Source organism: Pristiophorus japonicus, chromosome 5, assembly GCF_044704955.1.
Source record: "Pristiophorus japonicus isolate sPriJap1 chromosome 5, sPriJap1.hap1, whole genome shotgun sequence".
Lineage (NCBI taxonomy): Eukaryota > Metazoa > Chordata > Chondrichthyes > Pristiophoridae > Pristiophorus > Pristiophorus japonicus.
This window is the reverse complement of record NC_091981.1, coordinates 261,863,659-261,890,537: the sequence shown is the minus strand read 5'-3', so window position 1 is coordinate 261,890,537 and position 26,879 is coordinate 261,863,659. Positions and strand designations below refer to the sequence as shown.

Below are 26,879 nucleotides of genomic sequence, written 5' to 3'. Positions count from 1 at the left end.
GAAAAGTAAATTCTATTGTGAAGCACTTTGAGATGTTTCAACCTGATAAGGTGCTAACTAAATGCAAATCTTCACCAGGGAGAGTTGACTCGCATAGTTCTCGCACACTTCCTGGGGCAGTGATAAAAGTGTGAGAGTAGATCAGACTTATTGTAGTTTTCAAAATGATGGATACGAATAAAGTCTATGGTCCCAAGTTTCTCCAGGAGTTGCTCCTTTTTTTTGGAGCAGCTTGATTTTTCTGGACTTTCTTTTAGTTGCATTTCTGGCCATTTAATTTGTGCCAGTGTAAGTGAGGTAGTTAGGTTTCTTTTTTAGTTCAGTTTTTTTTTCAAATGGGGGCGTTCCAGCCACTTCCCTCTGTTTTAGGTGTTTGGCCAGCAAATAGTTGCTCCAAACTAACTTAGGCCAGCAAATGTTGCCACTTCTGTCCGCACAGAAAAACCTTACCTAGAGTTAAGGAATCGGCACAAGTAACTATATTTAAAGCACCACCAAGCACCAAACAAAGCACAAAAAGTAATAAGCAATTAAGGAACCCTGCCCCTAACGCACCAAGACCAAAGTAATAAGCAATCAATAAATAAAAAATTTTAAAAAAAAAGAAACCCTGCACCTAAAGCACCAAAATCAATCAGTAAATAATAAATAAAAAATAGAAGTCCTACCTTAGGGAACGCAGTGGGCCACCGATGAGGGAGTCCATTCGGCCAGGGCTCGGGAAGGCGTGCTTCAGGCCCCTCCCACACAGCCTGCAGCGCGTACTCACAGATTCGGCCTGCCAGGAGCTTACTGCACATCTGCGCAGACTCTAGCGTGCATGTGCAGAGGTCCCGGCATTGTTTTCGCCCCCAATCCATTGGGCCACGCAGCGCCACGACCGAAGAGAGGCTGGGGAGCGGCCAGAATACCGACATCTTTTTTCGTCGCGCTTTGAGGCGGGCAGTTGAACCTCAGTTGAAGGTGCCAGAAAACCAGGTTTGGGAAACTGTAGCACTATGTCTGGTAACTTCCCGAAAGCTGTTCCTTCTCTACTGCTGTAACTTCACTGGATGTGTGGTGGAATCAGTGCCTGCGGGGTTTCTGCCGCACTTTCGGTGAAGTTATCACGGCGGAGTGGCTGTAGATCCCAGGAAATTCCTGACCAATGTATGGAGATGTATCTTATGTTCTTAATTAGATTTATCCACAATTTTTCAGAAAGCAAAGTTTGTGTATTTAACAATGATTACTTCCTACCCAGCCATTTAGGATTGATTGGCCATTTTAAATCTTTAGTTTGAAATCTTTTCTCCATGGATTGGGCTAAAACAGCTGATCTTTTCTCAAAAAAATGAATGAGTTTCAGCAGTAATTCCGACTGAGTTTTTAAAGTATCCAATGGCTTAGAATATGTTAAGTGCTTCAATATTCCTTCTCTTTCAGTGCGGCAACATCTCTCTCGTCTGCCATCTATTGATCCCAACACAAGGACTTTGTTGCTCTGTGGGTACCCAAATGTTGGAAAATCCAGCTTTATCAACAAGGTGTGTGCTTGAATTTTTTTGTGCCTATTATGCCCTTTATCAGCTGTTAAAACAGTCTGTCATTATAGACAAAGTATGGTGACAACAGTAGTACAAAATAATCTTAACTCCTACATGTCACATGTAGATCACAAAACTTCTAAGTTATTAATTTAGTAAGTGGCTTGTAGCAGTAGGTCAGAAGCTGTTTTGGTTCTTTGACAGTTAATCTGTCCATTTGTTCAGTGCAATTATAATGTTATCTTGGGGATCGTTTAATGTCCATGGAGTTTGGCATTTAGGTTGTACTGCACTTCTGTTCCAAGACTGGTAGCTGTAATGAAGTGCCATCAGCTTATATTGCAAGTGTACATTTGCTTGGACACCAGGCACACAGAAACCCACTAAAATCTGTCGCATTTGTGTTAAGTTATGTTGGGACATGATTTCTGTGAGTGAAGCCGGGCTTTAATTCTGCTACTAAGACAATTAATGAAGTCAATGCCATGCTAAATCTTCGATTTAAAATGCTTCAATTTTGTTACACGACCTTCTATAACTTTAAATAGTTCTTCAAAGCGTTTTGATTGTACTGTAACTTTGGTCACCTCACCTATTTTGTCTCCTACATTCTGGTTTGTGCCCAGTGCTCCTTTAAACATTTTGTTATGTGACTAGTGTTTTGTAATTGCAAATTGTTCAGTATAAGAATATATTTTTCAGTTTCAAAATGTAATTATCATTAATCATAAGAACGTAACATAAGAACATAAGAAATAGGAGCAGGAGTATGCCATTTAATAAGATCATGGCTGACCTGATCTTGGGCTCAGCTCCACTTCCCTGCCTGCATCATAACACATGTCCAAGCATAAAGATAATGGTGAAGAATGTCAATATAACTCAAAGTTCAATATAGACGCCTTACCATGCATAAAAATAATATAGCTATACAGCACTAACATTTATTACTGCTGTAGTTAATACATTTAATTCATTTTAACATAGCCATGAGTTCAAAGCCGATTAAATGTGTTTGCATCATTTTTAATAAATAGGATTTTGGTGATGATGCCTGTCCAGAGCTACAGTTGCACTGTTTTCATTGCACTGAAGTAGAAGAAGGCAAAGTTCCAATCATGCACATTCAGATTTATGTTACTTGCAGGGATCTGTTATTGGATAACTTGTGTGGGACAGTCAGCTTTCCAGTCTCGAAAATGACCAGGGCTTTTAAAATGGGAAAACATGAAAAGGATATACACAATAAACAATTACAGATAATAACCAAAGTTTTATTCTTGTGTTTTAGGGCATCTGTGGTAGAATATCAAGTTTTAAAAAAAAAACATTTAAGCAAACTATGTTTAGCTATATTTCACACATGATGTGCTATGCTGTCCTGTCCGATTGGAAAAAGTCATAAATTCTGATCCCGGCAAACTCTTCCCTTTTGTATAATTAGTTTTCTTCTAAATTATAAATGTTTCTTCTGTATTTAGAATGCAAAATTGTGAGCCTTTTTGAGCAAAATAAGTTGAGGGGTTTACAGCATAATTCTACACACCGAAACCGGTGCCAGTTTTGCTGACTCTGAAACTGGAATAGTGTGCAGTAACGAACAAGACCCTTCATAATAGCTGCTGCTGATTTGTTTTAAAGCAATACTTAATTTTATGTTTTGATGCAATAAGTATGGAATTCTGTGTAATTTTTATATTCTAGGCTCTGTTTTGTATTAAAATCTTGTATTTACAATTACAGATATATTAATTTGTTTGCTTGCAGATTACTCGGGCGGATGTTGAAGTCCAACCATATGCTTTTACCACAAAGTCATTGTTTGTGGGACATATGGATTACAAGTACCTCCGCTGGCAGGTTAGTGTCCGCAAACTTGTAAAATATTTCCTCATGTATTTTGTGTTATAAATAGTTACAGGTGTGCACTAGCATAAAATCCTATCTTGTGTATTGTATTTTAAAAGTGTAACATATAAGTTCATATATACATGTGTGCTTTGAATTCGTTGACCTTTGTTACAGATGCTAAACATTCAGCACAATAGTTGTTTTGTGCTGTTTTTCTGACCTCAAAGAGGAGTCGGGGATCTACAAGGCTGCAAATCTATCGAGAAAAAATGGCCCTCATTGACTTTGGGATGTGGCTGTTTAATAAATAGACCTTGTGGACTTAAAGGGTCAGAGCTCTATTTTAACTGCAGAATAAGATAGTGGTCTGTCCTTATAAAATACATCACAATAATACAGGCGAGCTGCTAACACTAAATATTTGGCGACTAACATTTCCTAGGATCATAAATATATTGGTACCATAAGGTTTCAAGTAGTTGGCAAAGGACAAGGAATACTCAACTGAAGGAGGGTTAAAGTGAATTGAAAGGGGATCTTGCTCAAAGTAGGAAAGTCACCCGGTCCTAGGTTGCTGATGGAAGTAAGGGTGAAGATAGTGATGGCTCTGGCCACAATCTTTCATTACTCCTTGGATATGGAAGAGGTGCCAGAGGACTGGAATATTGCAAATGTTGCACCTCTGTTCAAAAAGGGGAGAGGGATCCTAATGTCAATGGTGAAGAAACTTATAATCTGAGACAAAATTAATTGTCACTTGGAAAAATATGAGTTACTAAATGACAGCAAGCATGGATTTGTTAAAAGCAAATCGCAGTTGACTTGAGTTCTTTGAAGTAATGGAGAGGGTTGATTAAGGTGGTGTCGTTGATGTGTGTATGGACGCTCAAAAGGCACTTGATAAAGTACTACATATTAGACTTGTTAGGAAAATTGACGGCCATGGGATTAAAGGGGCAGTGTCAGCGTGGATACAACATTGGCGAAGGGACAGAATCATAGAATCATATAAATTTACAGCACAGAAGGAGGCTATTTCGGCCCATCGTGTCCGTGCCAGCTGATAAAGAGCTATCCAGCCTAATCCCACTTTCCAGCTCTTGGTCCGTAGCTCTGTAGGTTATGGCTCTTCAAGTGCACATTCAGGTACTTTTTAAATGTGGTGAGGGTTTCTGCCTCAACCACCCTTTTTAGGCAATGAGTTCCAGACCCCCACCACCCTCTGGGTGAAGAAATTTTCCTCAAATCCCCTCTAAACCTCGTACCAATCACTTAAATATATGCCCCCTGGGGTTGTTGACCCCTCTTAGAGAGTAGTGGTGTACGGTTATTTTACAGACTTGTAAGGAAGTATACAGTGGTTTCCCCCCCCCCAGGATCAGTATTGGGACGACTGCTTCGTTTGATCTATATTAATTAATGACCTGGATTTGGGTATACAGGGCATCATGTCAAAGTTTCCAGATGACAACAAAACTCTGAAATGCAGTAAAGAATGAGGAGGATATTAACAGACTTCAGGAGGACGTCGACTGGTGAAATTAGCAAACATATGGCTGATAAAATTGAAAACACAGTAGTGTGAAGTGGTGCATTTTAATAGGAAGAAAGAGAAGTGACAACTTAAACTAAATGGTGCAATTTTAAAGGGGGTGGCGGAACAGAGAAACCTGGGGGTGTATGTACACAAATGATTGAAGGTGGTAGGACAAGTTGAGAAGCCTGTTTATAAATAAGCATAGAGTGTAAAAGCCAAGAATTTATGCAAAACCTTTATAAATCACTAGTTAGGCCTCAGCCTGAGTGTTGTGTCCACTTCTGGCACCACACATTAGGTTGGTGTCATGGCCAGAGGAGGTTTATTAGAATGGTACCAGGAATGAGGGATTTCAGTTATGTGGAGAGACAAGAAAAGGTGGGATTGTCCTCCTTAGAGGAGAGAAGGTTACGGGGAGATTTAATAGAATTGTTCAAAATCATGATGGGCTTACATAGAGTAAATAAGGGGAACTGTTTCCAGTGACAGAAGGGTTGGTAATCAGATTTAAGGTGATTGGCAAAAGAACCAGTGGTGAGATGAGAGTTATTTTTATGCTGCATGTTGTGATCTGAAATGCACTCCCTAAAAGGGTAGTGGAAGTACATTCAATAATAACTTGCAAAAGGGAATTGGATAAATACTTGAAGGGCAACATTTCCGGGCTATCTGGCAAGGGCAGGGGAGTGAGACTAAATTGGATAGCTCTTTCATGGGCACGATGTGCCAAATGGCCTCCTTCAGTGTTGTAAGATTCTATGATGACCATTGCAGATATATTTTAGAATCCAGCTTATTCTTCAGCAGGACTGTGTACGTGTTCAACGTAAATTATGCCAAGCTGCCCCGATAACCTAGAGGTGAAATCTACATCTCAGCCATCCAGACCAGGAAGATCCCAAGATGCTCCCCAGTCTGTGCCGAGTCAAGTGACCTCAGTGGGATTGAAGTAGTAGTACTGCAAATGGTCAGACTTTGTTAGGGCACATGTTCATATAGTAAAACATAACTTTGGGACTGATACCAGGAAGTTCGTCATGCAGAGAGTGATCAACACTTGGAATAGATTTCTGGGCAGAGTGGTGGAGGCAAAAAATTTGAAATCAGTTATGAAGCAATTATATCCAGCATTAGGGTGGGGTGGGGGGCAGTGGGGGAATGTTGGGTTATTCTGTATGGATGAATTAAGATGGGCTGAATGGCCTTCCTTGACTAAGGATCTGCTGGATATTGTGTTCAGTTTCGGACAGTTCACTTCAAGAAGGGTGATACACAGATAAAGAAACTTAGCTATGATGAGAGACTAACAAACAGGTTACAAGATCTGGAGCTAAGGAAGTTGAAGTATTTAAAATAATGAAAGGAATTGAACGGGTAGATGTGGAACAGCTCATCCCATCACTAGCAGGGAAAATCTAGAACGGGACATGTATAATAAGTGAATCCAGATTTCTTTTTCCACATGAAGGAATGAGAGAATGTGGAATGTACTGCTAAGAAGGTTAGAGATGCAGAATAAATCAAGTTTTTTAAAGGGAGATGGATATTTACTTTGAAAGCAAGAGCATTAAGGAACAGCCAGAGAATTGGGATTAAAAAGATAGAGCTTACAAGGCTGTCAAAATGGCAGTGAGCTCAATGGGATGATGCTGGTCCCTCTGGATCATGTGGGCCAAATGGCCTTCTACTATTCCTAATTTTGTGTTTGAAATTATTATAGCACTTTTTTCATTAATCAAAATGTTCTATCCAGAGGTGATTAGATTCCTATTGCATTTGCATGTAGTGAGATTTTAATGTGGCAATGAAAGGTTGTTATTGGAGACTGTCTTCCACAATAAAATAATTTCTGGTTTTGGAGACTCATTTAAGAAATTGGGTTAATAATACAGCAGTAATTTAGTGGCAATCTTTTTCCCCCCTCAGGATTGTATTCTTTGGTTGTTCTGAGAAATTCTGCTTGAGCTGGTTCACAATCGGACATAATAGTGCTCTGTATAAATCAATGAAAAGCTGAAAACTTTTCATTGTCACCCTTTTTCTAAAAGACCAAAATCTTAATGTCTATTTGTTTACTGAAATTATTACTACTTCAGTATGCATTAGAGTTTCATGGGATATGATTGGTGTCTATTGGTAACGTGTTGAAATGTTTGATGTTATAGTCAATTCTTAAATAAAAAAAAATAAAACATTCAGAGGAAAGGCTGGTACTAAAGGTGATAATACTCCTGGATTAGGTGGTTGACACTCCAGGTGTTTTGGATCATCCGTTGGAGGAGCGGAATACCATTGAGATGCAGGCGATCACTGCGCTGGCTCACCTTCGTGCTGCTGTTCTATATGTGATGGATGTGTCTGAACAGTGTGGTCACACTGTGGAGGACCAGCTAGATCTCTTCAACAACATTCGGCCTCTCTTTGCCAACAAGGTACAATCTTCATTTTGAGCAGGATGAAGTTGAGTTGAAACTTTTCATAATTTTGGCAGCCTATTATAACTATATGCAGTAACTCTGTATACTTTTAAGTAGGATGAAATTTCTGTCTGCTAATTTTGCTGAGAAAAATGACATTGGTATAAAACTGTGCTTGCCATCTTTTCTGCTGAAATTAGAAAATGTGTTAATGCTATTATTGGCTGCTGTGCTTCCTACATTGCGATAGTGACTACACGTTAAAAGTAATGCATTAGCTGTAAAGTGCTTTGGGACATCCTGAGGTTGTTAAAGGTGCTATATAATGCAAGTCTTTCTAATCAAGTTTTCCTTTGACTTTTTACTCATTCCCATTACTTATGATATAGATACAATTGGCTCAGTTTTTATTAGAACAGTAATGATTTGATAGTATTTAAAATTTGCCATTAAACAGTTTTTAGTGGCTGAAGGGAAATAATTATTAAACGCAAGAAATTTAGGACAGATAAACGTCTTGGGGGTTGTGAGGCTGTGGAATGCACTACTAGAATTAGTGATTGTGTTAACTTTTAAGAATGGATTCTTTAGGTGGTTGAAGGAAAGGGGGATAAAGGTATTTGCGAATTGGGCAGGCACAAGGCATTAACACTACTGCAGTGAAGGATAAATACAGTCCCCACCACTTGCACCATCCGAGCTCAAAGGACTGTCGCCTATATCGGGCAAATGACACTAACCGTTCGTCAATATCTTCGGCATCAATTACAAAGGTGCTTTAAAACATATTAAGCATGGCAGCTATTTTGTGCAGCTCAGTACTTACCGTTTTAAAAGTTTAGCTAATTTCAGGCAAACTCAGCAGTTTGATGAAGATGCTCAATCTCCACTTTCTGACTTGCCTCCCGTCAGTAGATAAGTTAACAGGGCAAACAACTGACTGAACATGCATGAAGTATCCATCAGCTGATGGCACTGTTATCTAAGGGAGGCAATCGGAAAAAGGAAACTTTGGGCAGCTTCATTCAGATGGTTTTACTGTCTGCCGTGTATAATGGGTAGAATGTGCCTGCTATATGCAATGGGGGACTGTACCAACATGGATTGGTTGAGCCAAATCACCCATTTCTGTTGTAAATCTGTAATTCTATATATGATCTTTCACTCAATGTTCCTGCAAGGAAAAAATTTGTCTTGCTTCATTTTACTGATTACTTCTCTATTTCAGCCCCTGATTATTGTTGCAAACAAATCCGATGTGAAGAAGATCGCTGAACTTTCTGAAGAGCAGAAGGTCAGTATCTTTTTTGGGTCATGTTGTGCGGTCTTAAAGCCAACAATTACTGCATATATGCATCCCCTATTTTTTGACGTACGATCCTTTTTTCATGGTGCAGGAGATGATTGGTCTGTTTCCTTTCACTTTGTAGAAAATATAGAAATAAAATGTAAACTTTGTTTAGAGAGGTAACACCTAAGCTAAATTATTTTTGATGAAGTATACTGTAGTGTGAAGCTCCATAATGGCCTTATCCTATCCTTGGCATAATGTTACTGGTGACCCATATTATTTCACTAGGTCTAATAAAAAAAACATACACACTTTTTATTTGGCATCTTTATTGAAGGCATTTTCCTAATAATTGTATGCTGTTCCGTGCTTACTTGCATGTAGCAGTATGGTAGTGTATTAGTTAGGTTATTATACACATAATCCAAAGTCTTGGACTAATAATCTAGAGAATATGAGTTCAAAACACATCGTGGCAGTTTGAGAATTTAAATTCAGTTTTTAAAAAGGTGGTATCCGTAAAAGTGACAATGAAGCTATTGAATTGTCGTAAAAACCAAACTAGTTCACAAATGTCCTTTTTAGGGAAGGAAACCTGTCCATACCCAGTCAGGCCTATATAAGAACATAAGAAATAGGAGCAGGAGTAGGCCATTTGGCCCCTCGAGCCTGCTCCGCCATTCAATAAGACCATGGCTGATCTGATCATGGACTCAACTCAACTCCACTTCCTTGCCCGCTCCCCATAACACCTTACTCCATTATGTCAAGGCCTATATGTGACTTCAGTCCAACATCTATGTGTTTGACTCTTAACTGCCCTATGAAGTGGCCTAGTACACTCTCGAGACTATTTCTAAAAGGTTGCTGAAAATGATCAAGGAGATTTGCTTGTCTGGCCCTTTTTGTAGCAAGTACTGAGTAGCCTCTGAGACCTTCTCAGCATTTATAAAGCTGTCGTCCACATTTGTATTCAGTTTTCTTTTAATCAAATGTTGCTTAAGATCAACCATCTCTTAGACTGAGAATTGAGGACACCTGGTGTAAGATCTCACTGTCCAGACTAAACTCTCATGACTATTTAATCACAGTTATGGTTTACCTGTTCTTACAGAAAATCTTTGCAGATCTTATGGCAGAAGGAATCACTGTAACAGAGACAAGTACTTTGACAGAGGAGGGGATCATTAAAGTTAGAACTGAGGTGAGTCTTCTGTGTGTGAATTTCTCATTTCAATTTGGGATATAAAATTTACATTATTAGTTGGGTCCCAATGGTAGAATAGGTTCAGTGGTTTTTTGATAATGATTCAAAAACAAACTGGTGTATTATTTGTAACTGGGTTGTAATGCTAGTGTGCATAATGACGCTCAAAGGACACTTCCCAATTATAATTGAGTACTCTGTAACTTGTTCTGGCTGGCCTTACAGATATTATAATCTAAACAAAGTGCTTGAGCTGGAGACTTGCTCTCAATCTCCCTAGCTTCTCTGGGAGTAGGTAGAACTTAACTGACCTTGGAGGACTGAGCAGCAGGATTTAAAAGTCGAATTGGAAGAAACAATTGCAAGAGTTACTATCTGCCACATAATGTTATCTTTATGTAACTTTAAAAAAAACTCGAGTAAGCTGCCTCCAACTACTTGATCCAGCAGGTTAATTCAAATTAGTAGTCCACAGGCTTGTTAACTAAAGGATGGAGTTACTACTTGAGCATTTAAATGTGTTTTTTTTTTATTGTTTAGATATTTGTTGTTTTAGAAAATGCAGTGTTCAGTTTGTTAAAACGAATCTACAATTTACTTATTAGGCTTGTGATAGGCTACTTGCTCATCGTGTTGATAGCAAAATGAAAGGCAAGAAAGTGAATGATTTGCTGAACAGACTCCATCTAGCTGTCCCATCAAAGAGAGATCACAAGGTGAGTTAATGCATTGTTCTGTACTGTTATATCACCTGACTTCTTAATCTTGCAATGTGCAACAACTCTTTAGTACAATGTTTTTATAGGTGGGTTAATTTTATGGAGAGGCGAGTTGAGTATAGTTGATGATTCCCCCCCTGCACTTTGCATTTGAGTTCAATAGCTCTGTACTTTTGGATTTATCTAGATTTTCCATTCTGTTTCTAAAAGTGTGACTTTTGTCATTGTGTATGTGATCGAGAATGGTTTTATGGTAGCGGCAATCTTGGGTAATTCGTCCAAGGCCTTTCTTCCTGTTTGAGTCCAGATGGCGAGTGGGCTACATGAAGACATCATATGATCACACTTGCATATTTCCAGCAGGGACCACTGCACAATAAACTGTAAAAGATATCCAAGCGCTCTTTTTTTTCTTGTCTCACCTTCGGGTGCTATGGCCAATTATGGCATTTTCACCCTGGCTGAAGTATTACATACTAAGGATTGAACCAGGAGCAATCTTGGTTGATACAGCTTGTACTGTACGATTGAGTACAATGACCCATTGAAAATGATGCTCTTGATTCTATATTGTTTGATATACGACAACACTTTCCCAGTTTACAGTACATAAAGTAGTGTTTACAGATGTCTTTAGTTAAACTTGTGTCAAAGAAGATTACATTTTGTCTTGTCCTGTTCTAGGAGAGGCCACCCTGCATACCTGAAGGAGCTTCCGTACGCAGAAAAATGGAGGTGGATGCGCCAAAACGTAAATCGGTTAGTGAGTGTTTAGGTTGTAAACAGTTTATCCAAATTTCTGTAATTACTTTTGTCATGTGAGATGCTCTCTTTGACAGGAGCGGGACTTGGAGTTGGAGATGGGTGATGATTATGTCCTAGACCTCCAGAGTAAGTAATTTTTCAGAAATATTCTGTTTTCTAATATTTGGCAGCATATCCAATTAATAAAATGACAACTTTTAACAAAAATGATAGGCAAGTTTAAGAAACTTTATTCCCATTAAAATTTGGAAATTGCTCTCTTAAAGGATAATCTACAGTAGGTAAATATAAGGTGTCAAAAGTTTTAATTAGGATCAGATGCAAATGTTCCTTTTCAATAGTGATTTTAGGAAGGCATTTGTATGGTAATTTGGAAATAAGGGGAGTGTGGAGGAACGAAGCAAAGAAAAGCAACTTTAGTTTGTTTTATGTAGACCCGTGATTACTAACTTATGCCTTTGTAATTACAACAAAAATGCAGTCAAACTTCACAACACTTTGTTATAACAGGCATTGGGCTCTTCATCTGGAAATACTGGGACTGTGTATGCTCAGGTATCCGTTGTTGTGCTTGTCCATCAGATTGGCATCATAAGTATGGCTGTCTCTTGATCTCGGATGATAAGATGATCAGGTGTTTTAAGGGTCCTCTGATAACTGACGAGCCTGATCGTTTGGCACTTCCATAACATAATTTGTGTTTTTTTTATTCATTCACTGGATGTGGGCGTTGCTGGCAAAGCCAGCATTTATTGGCCTTCAGAAGGTGCTAATGAACCACTTTCTTGACTGCTGCTAGCCCAATTTAATGGACCTTCACCAAGCTTTTAAACTATGTACTTGAAGGCCTGGCATGTAGATATCTCTGGATGCTGCTGTTTGGTTACTTTATTGGAAAATGCAATGTGGGAGGGAATCCTTTCCAGGCATTCCCAGTTACATTAGTAAAATTACTTTCCAGCTGAACACAAAGCATCCAAGTTACTGGAGTTTGAGTTTTGGCTTGTCTCCTTGATAGTACTGCTGTGGTAATCTCGCTACTAAGGTATCTTTGCACCTCAATAAATAGTATCCGTTCATTCCTTAGAATACTGGGATTTGATGAATGAATCTGAGAAGCAAGATCTCATCCCTGAAATATGGGAAGGTCATAATGTAGCTGATTACATTGACCCTGAAATTATGAAGGTGAGTTAGAACTGTATGCTACATTTTGATTTTAATTAGTTTGATGTTTTGTCAAGTAATTAGAACTTCAATTAGATTAATTTTATGGACAAACTAAAACCTATTTGCAAACATTAACAATGCAGTATTATTTTGCTATAAATTAGGGCTTGTTGGAACTTGTTTCAGTGATCGGTACATACTTCAAATTTGATTACTATATACCATCACGATAATTTCACTTGGGCTGCTCCGACATTTAATCCATGGGGTTGGTAATCTGTTCTCAATCACAATTGCACTGTTCCCCTTGTGGTCAACATCTTGGAAAATCCCTTTGCAAAACAAATAAATTCATACCTCAAAATATTTATGTACTGCAGCAATGCAGTCGCAACTGGGAATGGAGTTTTGCTCCATGATGGAAGGAGAATGCGTAACTACTGGTTATCAGTGATCTTTGCCATTTAAAAGCAAAATTAATTCAAGCATTTTGAACAATTTAAAATATGTTTCTGTTTTTAAATCAGCTCCTCTATTGTTCTCAACCTTGGGACTCGTTTCCACATCATTAGGTTGTGGGGATAAACAATACATTTCAATTTTTCAATTTTCCCATGGCCCCCCCAATCTGAATGGAGTAAAGCATAGAATAATAGAATCTTGCAGCACAGAAGGAGGCCATTCGGCTCTTCGTGCCTGTGCGATTCTTTGAATGAGCTATATAATTAGTCCTACTTCCTCATTCATTCTCCATGGTCCTGCAAATGTTTCCTTTTCAAATAACTAATTCCCTTTTGAAAATTACTATTGAATTTATTTCCACTGCCTGCTCAGCTAGTACAATTCTCATCTCCCTTCTGGTTCTTTTTGCCAATGATCTTAAATCCGAGCTCTCTGGTTACTAACCCACCTGCCACTGAAACAGTTTCTCCTTAATTACTCAAACTTTGAACATCTAAATTGCCCCATAACCACCTCTGTTATAAGAACAACAATCCCAGTTTTTCCAGGCTCTCCACATAACCAGTCTCTTACCCCTGGTATAATTCTGGTAAATCTCCTCTTCACTCTCTTCAAAGACTTGCATCCTAAAGTGTGTTGCCCAGAAATGGACACAATATTCTAGCTGTGTCCTAATTAGTGATTTATAAAGGTTTAACATAACTTCTTTGCTTTTGTACTCTATGCCTGCATTTATAAAGTCCAGGATCCTCTATGATTTTTTTAACACCTTTATCAACTTTGTCCTGCCACCGTCAAAAGATTTGTGTATGTGTACCCCCCCGGTCTCTGTTCCTGCACCCCCTGTAATTTTGTTTATTTTGCTTCTCCACAATCTTCCTCTTGAAATGCATCACTTCACACTTCCCTGCTTTAAATTTCTGGCAGCACGCCCATATCCAAGGAGATTGAAAGATTGTGGCCAGAGACTGTCCCTTTTATCAGCAACTTATTTTGCATCCCATCCGGCCGGATGGCTTATATAATTTGAGTGCCGCCAACCTTTTTAGTACCTCTTCTTCTATTATCCCATGCAATTTTTCTACCTGCTGCTCCTTTACTTTGACATTGGCAGCCTCTTATTTTGTGAAGACAGATGCAAAGTACTTCATTACCTCAGCCATACCCTCAATAAGATTTCCATTTTGGTTCCTAATCAGCCCCACCTTTTGACTGGCCTTTTAATCCTTATATGTTTATAAAAGACTTTAATGTTCCCTTCAATTCTCCTCTGTGCTTCCTGTATTCTGCTTGATTCTCTACTGTATTTTGAACCTGTCGTTTATCATGAGCTTCCTTTTTCTTTAGTCAAGCTCTCGCTTTGATTGCCCTTCCTTTCTCCCTCAACAACAACTTGAATTTATATAACACCTTTAACATAGTAAAACATCCCAATACTCTTGGTTTTTACATTTTTCTGAGATTTGCTCCTTCATCTCCATCCCACTATTTGATAGTCTATAATCATATAACCAGCAGCCAAACAGATCCTCTTCTCCTTAACTCTAAACAATAGCTTCTGTCTTTGAACCCTCTAGTGTATCATCTCTTTCCAGGGCTGTAACAGTATCTTTGATCAAGTAGTTGATTTTCTGCCTCTTCTAGTAGCTCTGGGCTCCTTCAGTGGTCCTTCCTGCTAAGCATAAGACTGCTGTAGAAAAGGAAGAGAGAGGCAGAAATACAGACAGCATAAAGGGAGAGCAACAAGAGAGATTTAATAAATTTAAAGGAGGGGGAGGAAGAATTGTTGAGCTAGGATTATTAGAAATACTATGCACTTCATCTGATCAGTCACAAAATTAACACCTGTCATTTGTCCAATCCCTCCTATCTTTCCAATTCCTTAAATTTTCAAACACTATCTGCCTCCTTGGACATATGTTCACCACCCTTTGTGTGAAATAGTTAAATCTAAACTATCTCTGCACATTCTCGCTCTAGTCTCAAGCATTAGCCTGTTTTCCCCTAGGGATGATTGAATCAAGGTGTTTAAAATAATAGGGATTTGATAGGGTAGATACAGGGAAACTATTTCCTCTGGTGGGGGAATCCAGAATCAAAAGGCATAATCTTAAAATTAGAGCTAGGCCATATAGGAGTAAAATCAGGAAGCACTTTTTCCACACAAAGGGTAGTGTAAATCTAGACCTTGCGTCCCCAAAAGGCTGTGGATGCAGGGTGAATTTAAATTTTCATGACTCAATAACTTTTTGTTGGGTAATGGTATTGAGGGATGTGGAGGAAAGGTGCGTAAATAGAATGGTGGTACAGACCTCCCGTGATCGAATTGAATGACTGAACAGACTCGAGGAGTTGAATGGACTACTCCTGCTCCTGTGTTCCTAAAAGGGATTAGTGAGTTACACGAGGTAGATGGGGCCAGTCATGACCAATCTCGCCTGCATTTGCAGTGACCTAGGCAGTCATATCTGCTGCTCTTTGTCTGAAATTGCTGTTTCTTCTGTTGGCTGCAGTTTTCTGAGCCATGTGGACCTGTGGTTTGGTATCACTGCCCGCCCTCCCCCCACCCCACCCCTATTGCTGGAATTTCGGCTGCAGTTGCTCTAAATTCACTAGTGGAGGAGCAGTGTTTTCTAATCCTCTGGGTTCATGAATTTCAAAATACTGCTACTAGCAGAGTAATAGACTTGTGTAAACAAACAGGCATATATTTTTTTTAAATGGCCCAGAGCTTTGCATCCCAGCTAATGGGAGCTGACGAGGCTTGGAGGGGCAATGCTCACTACCAAAATCAACCACCCAGATAATATGGTCCTTTCACCTCACTAACCTGTGCTGACTCACCTATCAAGCCCAGTAGTAACCATCGCCCTTCATAATGTCATTGATTCTGTGAATTACTATATCCTGCTGTACAAGGACTAATGCTTTTCTTTTAGCTTATTGGTCATCAGTTATCACATTTGTTCCCCCTTCCTTTACAGATTGTCCATTGTGCCTCATATCCCACAGCAAACATAACCTGTCTTAATTTTTCATTTGATGCTAAAATTCCAAAAATCTACACTAAGTCACCCCTCAGTTGTAAACCTGGATTTTAGTTATTTCAACTATAATGCTGCAGAGTTCTCTGTTGTATGTATTTATCTGCCGAATCAAACAGCCTGTGTTACCGTTTGTTGAATTGTCCTTAATGATTAAATTGACTTAATTGTATTTATGCAGTAGAATACAAATGGTTAAAAAGGCATAGTAATTTGAAATACGAATATCTTTAATATCGAAAGTATATTTTGGTATAATTTTTTAATCTGTGTGTCAGGTGTCAATACTCACCTATTTAAGATTTGGTGTCTAACTTAAAAATAAAAAAAATGTAACTGCACCTTTTCAGAAACTCGAACAGCTGGAAAAAGAAGAAGAACTGAAACGAGTAGCGGGTGAATACGATTCAGACTCTGAGAGCGAGGACGAAGAAATGAGAGACATCAGAAAGTTGGCCAGTCAGATAAGAGAGAAGAAAAAGATGCGAATCTTGATGTCCAGAGAGAAACAAACTAAAAAAGGTCCCAAAATGCCTAGAACTGCTAAAAAGGCAAGTACTTTTGTGCCTGTGTTTTTTTAAAATTTGGGTTCATCCATAATGGAGGTCATATATTGGATTTTTAATGTTCCTGTATATGTCAGCGTACCAGTGGTCCCTTTCAGTTTTCCCACCTTGGAGTAATGTCTGATCATCTGAGCTTACAGGACAAGTGGAATTGTCATTCCAAATGTATTTATTGCTTGGCCCGGGTTTTGCGGTAATAATAACGGGGAGGTCATCAGTGCTCAGCGTTATTACAGGGAAAAACTGACAGCAACTTCTGACGTCCACACATGCGCAATGAAACATGGAAATCTAAAAGTTGGTGTCAGAGATACGTCTCTCCTTCACAGGTTGCGCTGTTGCAGTCTTCGCCGATGAAGACTTGGCATTGCAATGGCATGAACTTGGGGTACTTACCCACTAGTTCCGCACTAAAAATGGCAAAAAAAGTTAGAACTGGTGCATTCAGGAGTAAGTGAGTTTTTACCGGCTTGATAAGCAATATTCCTGTAATTATATAGGAGGGTGGGTATCACTACTGCCCTGTAGACCATAAACTTGGTGTCAGATTTACAGTCCTGGTCTTCAAACACTCCGACAAGGCAAGGACACCCTCAAAGCCTCCTTGGTAAAGTGCAACATCCCCACCGACACCTGGGACCCCCTGGCCCAAGACCGCCCTAAGTGGAGGAAGAGCATCCGAGCGGGCGCTGAGCACCTCTAGTCTCGTCGCCGAGAGCATACAGAAATCAAGCGCAGACAGAGGAAGGAGAGTGTGGTGAACCAGTCCCACCCATCCTTTCCTCCAACCACTGTCTGTCCCACCTGTGACAGAGATTGTGGGCCCAAGTTTCGAGCCGCACCTAGAACAGCGCAGTCCCGACCTGGACGCCTGTTTTTCGCGCCACAAAGTGCGCCTAAAAAAAACTTCCAGATTCTCCAGCTCCCGGCAGGTCGTTTGCAGCTCGGCGCAGCGCAGCAGAAGCTGCAGGGGGCAGAGCCAGGTCCCTGCGCTGAAAACAGTGCCGGGACCTCTGCACATGCGCGCTACAGTGGGCACGCATGTGCAGTAGCTCCAGGCGCCCAAAACTGTGTGGGAGGGGCCCGAACCACGCAGCCCCTAGCCCTGGCCGAATGGCCTCACTGGGGCTGCGTGCATAAGGCTCCTCCCACGCCCAGCTCCTGCTTCCTCCCGACCAGACTCGACTCCCGCTTCCCGGCTCCGGACCCGACACCGACCCCCGCCCCTGGACCGGACCCCGACACCGACCCGACTCCCACTTCCCCCCCGGACTGGACCCGACCCGACTCCCGCTCCCCCAGCCCCTGGACTGGACTCAACCCGACTCCCGCTTCCCCCCCCCAGCCTCCGGACCGACCCCGACCCCTCCCCCTGCCTCCGGACCCGACACCGACCCGACTCCCACTTCCCCCCGCCCCCGGACCTGACCTGACCTCCCTCTCCCTCCCTCCCCCCGACTCGAACCGAACCGACCTCCCTCCCACCACCCCCCTGACCCGCGCACCCCCCGACCCGACCCAACGCCACCTACCTGTAAATCTGGTGCTGGGACGGGCCCTGCCCGAAGTCTTGGGCCCTGCCCGAAGCCTCGGGACCGGCCCGTTCAGCCTCCCTCCCGCCCCCCCCCATCTCCTTTTTCCCCCCCCCATCTCCTTTTTTCCCCCATCTCCCTTCCCCCCCCCCCCCCATCTCCCTTCCCCCTCCCCCATCTCCCTTCCCCCTCCCCCATCTCCCTTCCCCCCCCCAACTCCCTTCCCCCCCCCAACTCCCTTCCCCCCCCCATCTCCCTTCCCCCCCCCCCATCTCCCTTCCCCCCCCCATCTCTCTTCCTCCCCCCCATCTCTCTCCCCCCCCATCTCTCTCCCCCCCCATCTCCCTCCCCCCCCCCCAATCTCCCTTCCTCCCTTCCCCTCCCCCCCCCCATCTCCCTCCCCCCCCCCCCAATCTCCCTTCCTCCCCTCCCCCCCCATCTCCCTTTCTCCCTTCCCCCCCCCATCTCCCTTTCTCCCTCCCCCCCCCCATCTCCCTTTCTCCCTCCCCCCCCCCCAATCTCCCTTTCTCCCTTCCCCCCCCCCCATCTCCCTTATCTCCCTCCCCCCCCCCATCTCCCTTATCTCCCTCCCCCCCCCCCCCCAATCTCCCTTCCTCCCCCTCCCCCATCTCCCTTCCCCCTCCCCCATCTCCCTTTCTCCCTCCCCCCCCCATCTCCCTTTCTCCCTCCCCCCCCCATCTCCCTTTCTCCCTCCCCCCCCCATCTCCCTTTCTCCCTTCCCCCCCCATCTCCCTTCCCCCCCCCCCATCTCCCTTCCCCCCCCCCATCTCCCTTCCCCCCCCCCATCTCCCTTCCCCCCCCATCTCCCTTCCCCCCCCCATCTCCCTTCCCCCCCCCCATCTCCCTTCCCCCCCCCCCATCTCCCTCCCCCCCCCAATCTCCCTCCCCCCCCCCAATCTCCCTTCCTCCCCCCCCCCCCATCTCCCTTTCTCCCTTCCCCCCCCCCCATCTCCCTTTCTCCCTTCCCCCCCCCCATCTCCCTTTCTCCCTCCCCCCCCCATCTCCCTTCTCTCCCCCCCATCTCCCTCCCCCCCCCCCCCAATCTCCCTTCCTCCCCCCCCCCCATCTCCCTTTCTCCCTTCCCCCCCCCCCATCTCCCTTTCTCCCTCCCCCCCCCCCCCCATCTCCCTTTCTCCCTCCCCCCCCCATCTCCCTTTCTCCCTCCCCCCCCCCATCTCCCTTTCTCCCTCTCCCTTCCCCCCCCCCCATCTCCCTTTCTCCCATCCCCCCCCCATCTCCCTTTCTCCCTTCCCCCCCCATCTCCTCCCCCCCCCCCATCTCCTCCCCCCTCCCCCATCTCCTCCCCCCTCCCCCATCTCCCTCCCCCCTCCCCCATCTCCTCCCCCCTCCCCCATCTCCTCCCCCATCCCCCTTCCCCCTCCCCCATCTCCCTTCCCCCTCCCCCATCTCCCTTCCCCCTCCCCCATCTCCCTTCCCCCTCCCCCATCTCCCTTCCCCCTCCCCCATCTCCCTTCCCCCTCCCCCATCTCCCTTCCCCCTCCCCCATCTCCCTTCCCCCTCCCCCATCTCCCTTCCCCCTCCCCCATCTCCCTTCCCCCTCCCCCATCTCCCTTCCCCCTCCCCCATCTCCCTTCCCCCTCCCCCATCTCCCTTCCCCCTCCCCCATCTCCCTTCCCCCTCCCCCATCTCCCTTCCCCCTCCCCCATCTCCCTTCCCCCTCCCCCATCTCCCTTCCCCCTCCCCCATCTCCCTTCCCCCTCCCCCATCTCCCTTCCCCCTCCCCCATCTCCCTTCCCCCTCCCCCATCTCCCTTCCCCCTCCCCCATCTCCCTTCCCCCTCCCCCATCTCCCTTCCCCCTCCCCCATCTCCCTTCCCCCTCCCCCATCTCCCTTCCCCCTCCCCCATCTCCCTTCCCCCTCCCCCATCTCCCTTCCCCCTCCCCCATCTCCCTTCCCCCTCCCCCATCTCCCTTCCCCCTCCCCCATCTCCCTTCCCCCTCCCCCATCTCCCTTCCCCCTCCCCCATCTCCCTTCCCCCTCCCCCATCTCCCTTCCCCCTCCCCCATCTCCCTTCCCCCTCCCCCATCTCCCTTCCCCCTCCCCCATCTCCCTTCCCCCTCCCCCATCTCCCTTCCCCCTCCCCCATCTCCCTTCCCCCTCCCCCATCTCCCTTCCCCCTCCCCCATCTCCCTTCCCCCTCCCCCATCTCCCTTCCCCCTCCCCCATCTCCCTTCCCCCTCCCCCTTCCCCCTCCCCCATCCCCCTTCCCCCTCCCCCATCCCCCTTCCCCCTCCCCCATCTCCCTTCCCCCTCCCCCATCTCCCTCCCCTATCTCCCCATCCCCATCTCCCTTCCCCCCCCATCTCCCTTCCCCCCATCTCCCCCTCCCCTCGCTGTCAGAAACACAGACACTGACAGAGAATGAGAGACACTGACAGAGACACACTGGGGAGGGGGGGGGGGGGTTGCATCCCAGCACGCTGTTGAAGGGCTCCCGGTGCTGCAGTCGGTAAGTATAAAATGTTTTATTTATTGATTTTTAAAAAAAAATTATTTCTTATTAATTTTTTTTGATTGATTTATTGGTTGATTTATTGATGTTTTTATCATTTATTATTGATGATTGCTCTTTATTTGTAAAACTGAAGTGTTTAATGTTTGTAAACTTCCCTTTAAACCCCCCCCCCCCCATTCCCTACGCCTGATTTGTAACCTACGCCTGATTTTCTAAAGTGTAGACAAGGTTTTTTCAAGCGTACAAAAATCTTCACTTACTCCATTCTAAGTTAGTTTGGAGTAAGTTTTCACTGACGAAACTTTGAAAACAGGCGTAAGTGGCCGGACACGCTCCCTTTTGGAAAAAAAAATTCTGTTCCAAAGTGAAACTGTTCTAACTGACTAGAACTGGAGCAAACTAAATGGCGAGAATTCCGATTTCTAAGATACTCCGTTCTACACCAGTTGCTCCTAAAAATCAGGAGCAAATCATGTCGAAACTTGGGGCCTGTAATTCCCGCATTGGACTGCACAGTCACCCGAGAACTCACTTTGAGTGGTAGGAAGTCTTCCTCGATTTTGAGGGACTGCCTATGATGATGATGATCCCTGTAATTGTTTTCTGGGCTGCGTGACCCATTCAAAAGTCCATGCATGCGTGGATTTTTCCATTCAGTTTTTGTACACTATGCATGTCACTTTGCAGCAATAACATGGAGTATCCTGCACATAATATGAATGAGTATATAAATTGAAGATGGATGATCTGCAAATAGCAAAGTTAAATTGTGACTCCAGAGTGTGTGAGATTTTCATTTTTAAAATATATTACTGTTGGAGAAACAAATTTATTTGGACTCATTTTCTGGGAGGGGTCACTTTTTTTCTTGGTAATTTTCCCCCTCCTCTTCTGAAGCTGTTAACTTCTTGCTTGGATAATGTTCTACAGTCAGCTTGCCCAGATAGCCATTATTCATATGTGGGCAAAGACCTAGAGTGTTGCTTGTACCATTTGTACTTGCAGCCTTTGTGTGAGCTTGACAATATGTATCACATTCTGTGCAATTTTGAATTGTACATTTGTATCTACTTGATGGTGGATTAAGATAGCCAATATAATGTATGGCCCTTAAATGTGACAGAGAGGAGACTGCCTAGTTGAGCTATTATGGATCATTATCCAGTTATGAATTAGGTTGCAAAGGTCAGTCTGATTGCCTGCTGCATCACATGGTTTTGTGACCATTATAACATTCATTTTCTCAACAGAAGGATGAATGGCAATTAATGGATGTAGTGGGTGAGAAGAGCATTCTTATTAAAGCTTGAAAACAAATCTTTTTGTAACATTTTTTTCTATTTTTACAGGTTGAACGAAAAACCTTGGAAATGGAGATGGGATCCCTTGGTTTGCAAATGGACAACAAAGATGAAGTATGAAGTTATTTTTATTAAATATTATTTAAAATTGAACAGTTTGTTTCAAATAGAGAAAAATTTTGAATGATGTAGCCCAAAGCCAATGTACATTTGTGTCTTCGTTGTGTTATTGCGTTCTTGTAGAGATGCCCTGTGGAAATGTGGTGCTTCCTCACAGGACAGCAGGAGAAATATGAAGAGTACTTTTCTTTCATCCCCTTCCCCCACTCCAACTTGAACTCCACCATTCGAGTGCAATTCCTAGCAGTTGGTTATAAATGTAAATTGTTGTTGATTCACGTAGTTGCTCTGTTCCAGATCATGGAGGAGGTCTTCCTCCTTGGGCATGAATCACAAAAAGTTAATATGCAGGTACAGCAAGTAATCTGGAAGGCAAATGGAATGTTGGCCTTTATTGCAAGGGGGGATAGAATATAAAAGCAGAGAAGTCCTGCTACAACTGTACAGGGCGTTGGTGAGGCCACACCTGGAGTACTGCGTACAGTTTTGGTCTCTGTATTGAAGGAAAGATATATTTGCATTGGAAGCTGTTCAGAGAAGGTTCACTAGGTTGATTCTGGAGATGAGGGGGTTGACTTATGAGGATAGTTTGAGTAGGTTGGGCCCATACACATTGGAGTTCAGAAGAATGAGAGGTGATCTTATTAAAATTTGTACGGGCTTAACAAGGTGGATGCAGAGAGGATATTTCCACACGTAGGGGAAACTAAAATTACGGGACATAGTCTTAAAATAAGGGGCCGCCCATTTAAAACTGAGATGAGGAGAATTTTTTTCTTTTCAGAGGGTTGTAACTCTATGGAATTCTCTGCCCATGAGAGCTGTGGAGGCTGAGTCATTCAATATATTTAAGGCGGCGATAGACAGATTTTTGAGTGATAAGGGAGTAAAGGATTATGGGGAGCAGGCAGGGAAGTGGAGCTGAGTTCATGATCAGATCAACCATGATCTTATTGAGTGGCGGAGCAGGTTCGAGGGGCCAAATGGCCTATTCCTCCTATTTCTTATGTTCTTGGTTAGAGAATGGCTTTTGGCAAATGCCTTAAAAACTGCACCTAAATTAGATGGTGTATATAATTAAAATCAGTGGAATATGGCTCTTTGCTTTGAGTTGACAAAACATGGTACTGCCTATTGATGTCTTGTTCACATGTATACTAGTTTCAGATATGTATCCTATTCAGCAGAGTAACAGGTACAATTTGGCAATCGGTAGTGTCAGTTAGTAAATCGTAATGCAAAGCCAATGTGACCGGCAATAATGCATAGGGCAGCAAGAGCTATGATTTCTTCTGACTGTAACTCCAAAGATTACCAACTGATAAAGTGAGTCAAGTTCTGTTGTTTCAAGAGTTATTGATAAATATCTTGCAAGTATTGAAAGAAAATCAGTGGGGACAGCATCAAACAAGAAATTAGGGATGCATGCAATAAAGGTACAGCAGTTATCATAGCTGACTTTAATCTACATATTGATTGGGCTAACCAAACTGGTAGCAATGCGGTGGAGGAGGATTTCCTGGAGTGTATTAGGGATGGTTTTCGAGACCAATATGTCGAGGAATCAACTAGAGAGCTGGCCATCCAAGACTGGGTGATGTGTAATGAGAAAGGACTAATTAGCAATCTTGTTGTGCGAGGCCCCTTGGGAAAGAGTGACCATAACATGGTAGAATTCTTTATTAAGATGGAGAGTGACACAGTTAATTCAGAAACTAGGGTCCTGAACTTAAGGAAAGGTAACTTCGATGGTTTGAGGCATGAATTGGCTAGAATAGACTGGCAAATGATACTTGAAGGGTTGACGGTGGATAGGCAATGGCAAACATTTAAAGATCCCATGGATGAACTTCAGCAATTGTACATCTCTGTCTGGAGTAAAAATAAAACGGGGAAGGTGGCTCAACCGTGGCTAACAAGGGAAATTAAGGATAGTGTTAAATCCAAGGAAGAGGCATATAAATTGGCCAGAAAAAGCAACAAACCTGAGGACTGGGAGAAATTTAGAATTCAGCAGAGGAGGACAAAGGGTTTAATTAAGAGGGGGAAAATAGAGTACGAGAAGAAGCTTGCCGGGAACATAAAAACTGATTGCAAAAGCTTCTATAAATATGTGAAGAGAAAAAGATTAGTGAAGACAAACGTAGGTCCCTTGCAGTCAGATTCAGGTGAATTTATAATGGGGAACAAAGAAATGGCTGACCAATTGAACAAATACTTTGGTTCTGTTTTCATGAAGGAAGACACAAATAACTTTCCGGAAGTACTAGGGGACCGAGAGTCTAGTGAGAAGGAGGAACTGAAGGATATCCTTATTAGGCGGGAAATTGTTTTAGGGAAATTGATGGGATTGAAGGCCGATAAATCCCTGGGGCCTGATGGTCTGCATCCCAGAGTACTGAAGGAAGTGGCCCTAGAAATAGTGGATGCATCGGTGATCATTTTCCAACAGTCTATCGACTGGATCAGTTCCTGTGGACTGGAGGGTAGCTAATGTAATACCACTTTTTAAAAAGGGAGAAAGCGGATAATTTATAAACCGGTTAGCCTGACATCAATAGTGGGGAAAATGTTGGAATCAATTATTAAGAATGAAATAGCGCATTTGGAAAGCAGTGACGGGATCGGTCCAAGTCAGCATGGATTTATGAAGGGGAAATCATGCTTGACAAATCTTCTGGAATTTTTTGAGGATGCAACTAGTAGAGTGGACAAGAGATTGGTGTGCAAAATCAAAGTACATGGTATTGGGGGTAATATACTGACGTGGATAGAGAACTGGTTGGCAGACAGGAAGCAGAGAGTTGGGATAAACGTGTCCTTTTCCGAATGACAGGCAATGACTAGTGGAGTGCTGCAGGGCTAAGTGCTGGGACCCCAGCTCTTTACAATATACATCCATGATTTGGATGAAGGAATTGAGTGTAATATCTCCAAGTTTGCAGATGACACTAAACTGGATGGCGGTGTGAGCTGCGATGGGGACGCTAGGAGGCTGCAGGGTGACTTGGACAGGTTAGGTGAATGGGCAAATGCATGGCAGATGCATTATAATGTGGATAAATGTGAGGTTATCCACTTTGTGGGCAAAAACGCGAAGACAGAATATTATCTGAATGGTGGCAGATTAGGAAAAGAGGAGGTGCAACGAGACCTGGGTGTCATGGTTCATCAGTCATTGAAAGTTGGCATACAGGTACAGCAGGCGGTGAAGAAGGCAAATGGTATGTTGGCCTTCATAGCTAAGGGATTTGAGTATAGGAGCAGGGAGGTCTTACTGCAGTTGTACAGGGCATTGGTGAGGCCTCATCTGGAATATTGTGTTCGGTTTTGGTCTCCTAATCTGAGGAAGGACGTTCTTGCTATTGAGGGAGTGCAGCGAAGGTTCACCAGACTGATTCCAGGGATGGCTGGACTGACATATGAGGAGAGATTGGATCAACTGGGCCTTTATACATTGGAGTTTAGAAGGATGAGGGGGGATCTCATAGAAACGTATAAGATTCTGACGGGATGGGACAGGACAGGTTAGATGCGGGTAGAATGTTCCCGATGTTGGGGAAGTCCAGAACTAGGGGACACAATCTTAGGATAAGGGGTAGGCCATTTAGGACTGAGATGAGGAGAAACTTCTTCACTCAGCAAGTTGTTAACCTGAGAAATTCCCTGCTGCAGAGAGTTGTTGATGCCAGTTCATTGGATATATTCAAGTGAGAGTTAGATGTGGCCCTTACGGCTAAAGGGATCAAGGGTATGGAGAGAAAGCAGGAAAGTGGTACTGAGGGAATGATCAGCCATGATCTTATTGAATGGTGGTGCAGGCTCGAAGGGCCGAATGGCCTTCTCCACCTATTTTCTATGTTTCTAAAATAGTTGAAATGGGGCATTTGTATCCCATTTTGAAATTCAGTATTTGACCGTCAATTAATGCTTTTACAATTCATTAGTTTTTAAATGCATTAAATTATATTTTTATGGATTTAAAAAAAAATGCTCAGAAGCTACTTCAGTGTGCATTCAACTCATTTTCTTTTTGCACACCATTTAGACACACTATGCGCAGCAGGCTCGGCGATCTCGAAGTGTGGTCAGAAAGCGCAAACGTGAAGAATCTCAACCACCAACATCGAAAGCACGCAGTCGCAGCACTTCTCGCACTTCACGTGATGTTTCTGGCGTGCGTGATGAAAAGGTTTGTTCCTATTTCGCAACTAAATTGGTGTTTTGTTTAATAGTTTAGTATAAAGAATCAAAATGCTGTGGTGCAGTTCATCTCAATTCTGCAGAAGCAAAAGCATGCGAGTCATTTTGAGATAGCCATCATTAATTTTGTACACCTATCTGCAAGATAGATGTGCTGGAGACAGATCATGGAGGCAAAGTACTGGAGAACTGAACCGATGGTGATTAGTTTCTTCAATGGAATTTGATCACTTTGGAATCAAGACTTTGTATTTTAAATATTCCTTAACAGAACTTGAGATGATTGACTTGTTTGTAGAAGACTGGCATTTTTTTGCCGTATATTTCCTTTGCAAGGAAAACGAAGATTGAGAAAGTTTATCTCTATTGTGGAGTTGCTTCATGTGCAGACTATGCTTCAATCTTTTCGCTCAAACACTGCCACCCTTGGTCTCGGGAGGTAGGATAAGGGATGGTGGACTGTGTGGTGGGGGGTAGTTGGTGAGGTACCTTGTCCGTATTCAGTCTTGTGCATCTCTTCATTTACTGTGTGGACATGTGAAGGTGAGTCATGCTTCCAACATTACTTCAGCATCTATGTTCATGCCTTTACTTCTTTTTGCCAACCTCACAAAGGTCATTGAATCATTTTTGGCATTATATTGCCATTCATAGTGTATTTGAGGTGGCAC

General features: G+C 43.2%; 1 protein-coding gene across 1 annotated transcript in view; it reads left to right on the top strand.

Annotated features, from left to right (window-relative positions):
* The window catches only part of gtpbp4 (GTP binding protein 4), a 39,211-nt gene that overhangs the window by 10,105 nt on the left and 2,227 nt on the right, over positions 1-26,879 (top strand). The window contains exons 5-16 of the mRNA XM_070881591.1: positions 1,426-1,526; positions 3,294-3,386; positions 7,155-7,346; positions 8,560-8,625; positions 9,737-9,826; positions 10,435-10,545; positions 11,233-11,307; positions 11,388-11,439; positions 12,401-12,501; positions 16,340-16,540; positions 21,934-21,999; positions 26,054-26,197. Of these exons, the coding sequence (XP_070737692.1) occupies positions 1,426-1,526; positions 3,294-3,386; positions 7,155-7,346; positions 8,560-8,625; positions 9,737-9,826; positions 10,435-10,545; positions 11,233-11,307; positions 11,388-11,439; positions 12,401-12,501; positions 16,340-16,540; positions 21,934-21,999; positions 26,054-26,197 (1,292 nt within the window). The remainder of the gene's footprint in view (positions 1-1,425; positions 1,527-3,293; positions 3,387-7,154; positions 7,347-8,559; positions 8,626-9,736; positions 9,827-10,434; positions 10,546-11,232; positions 11,308-11,387; positions 11,440-12,400; positions 12,502-16,339; positions 16,541-21,933; positions 22,000-26,053; positions 26,198-26,879) is intronic.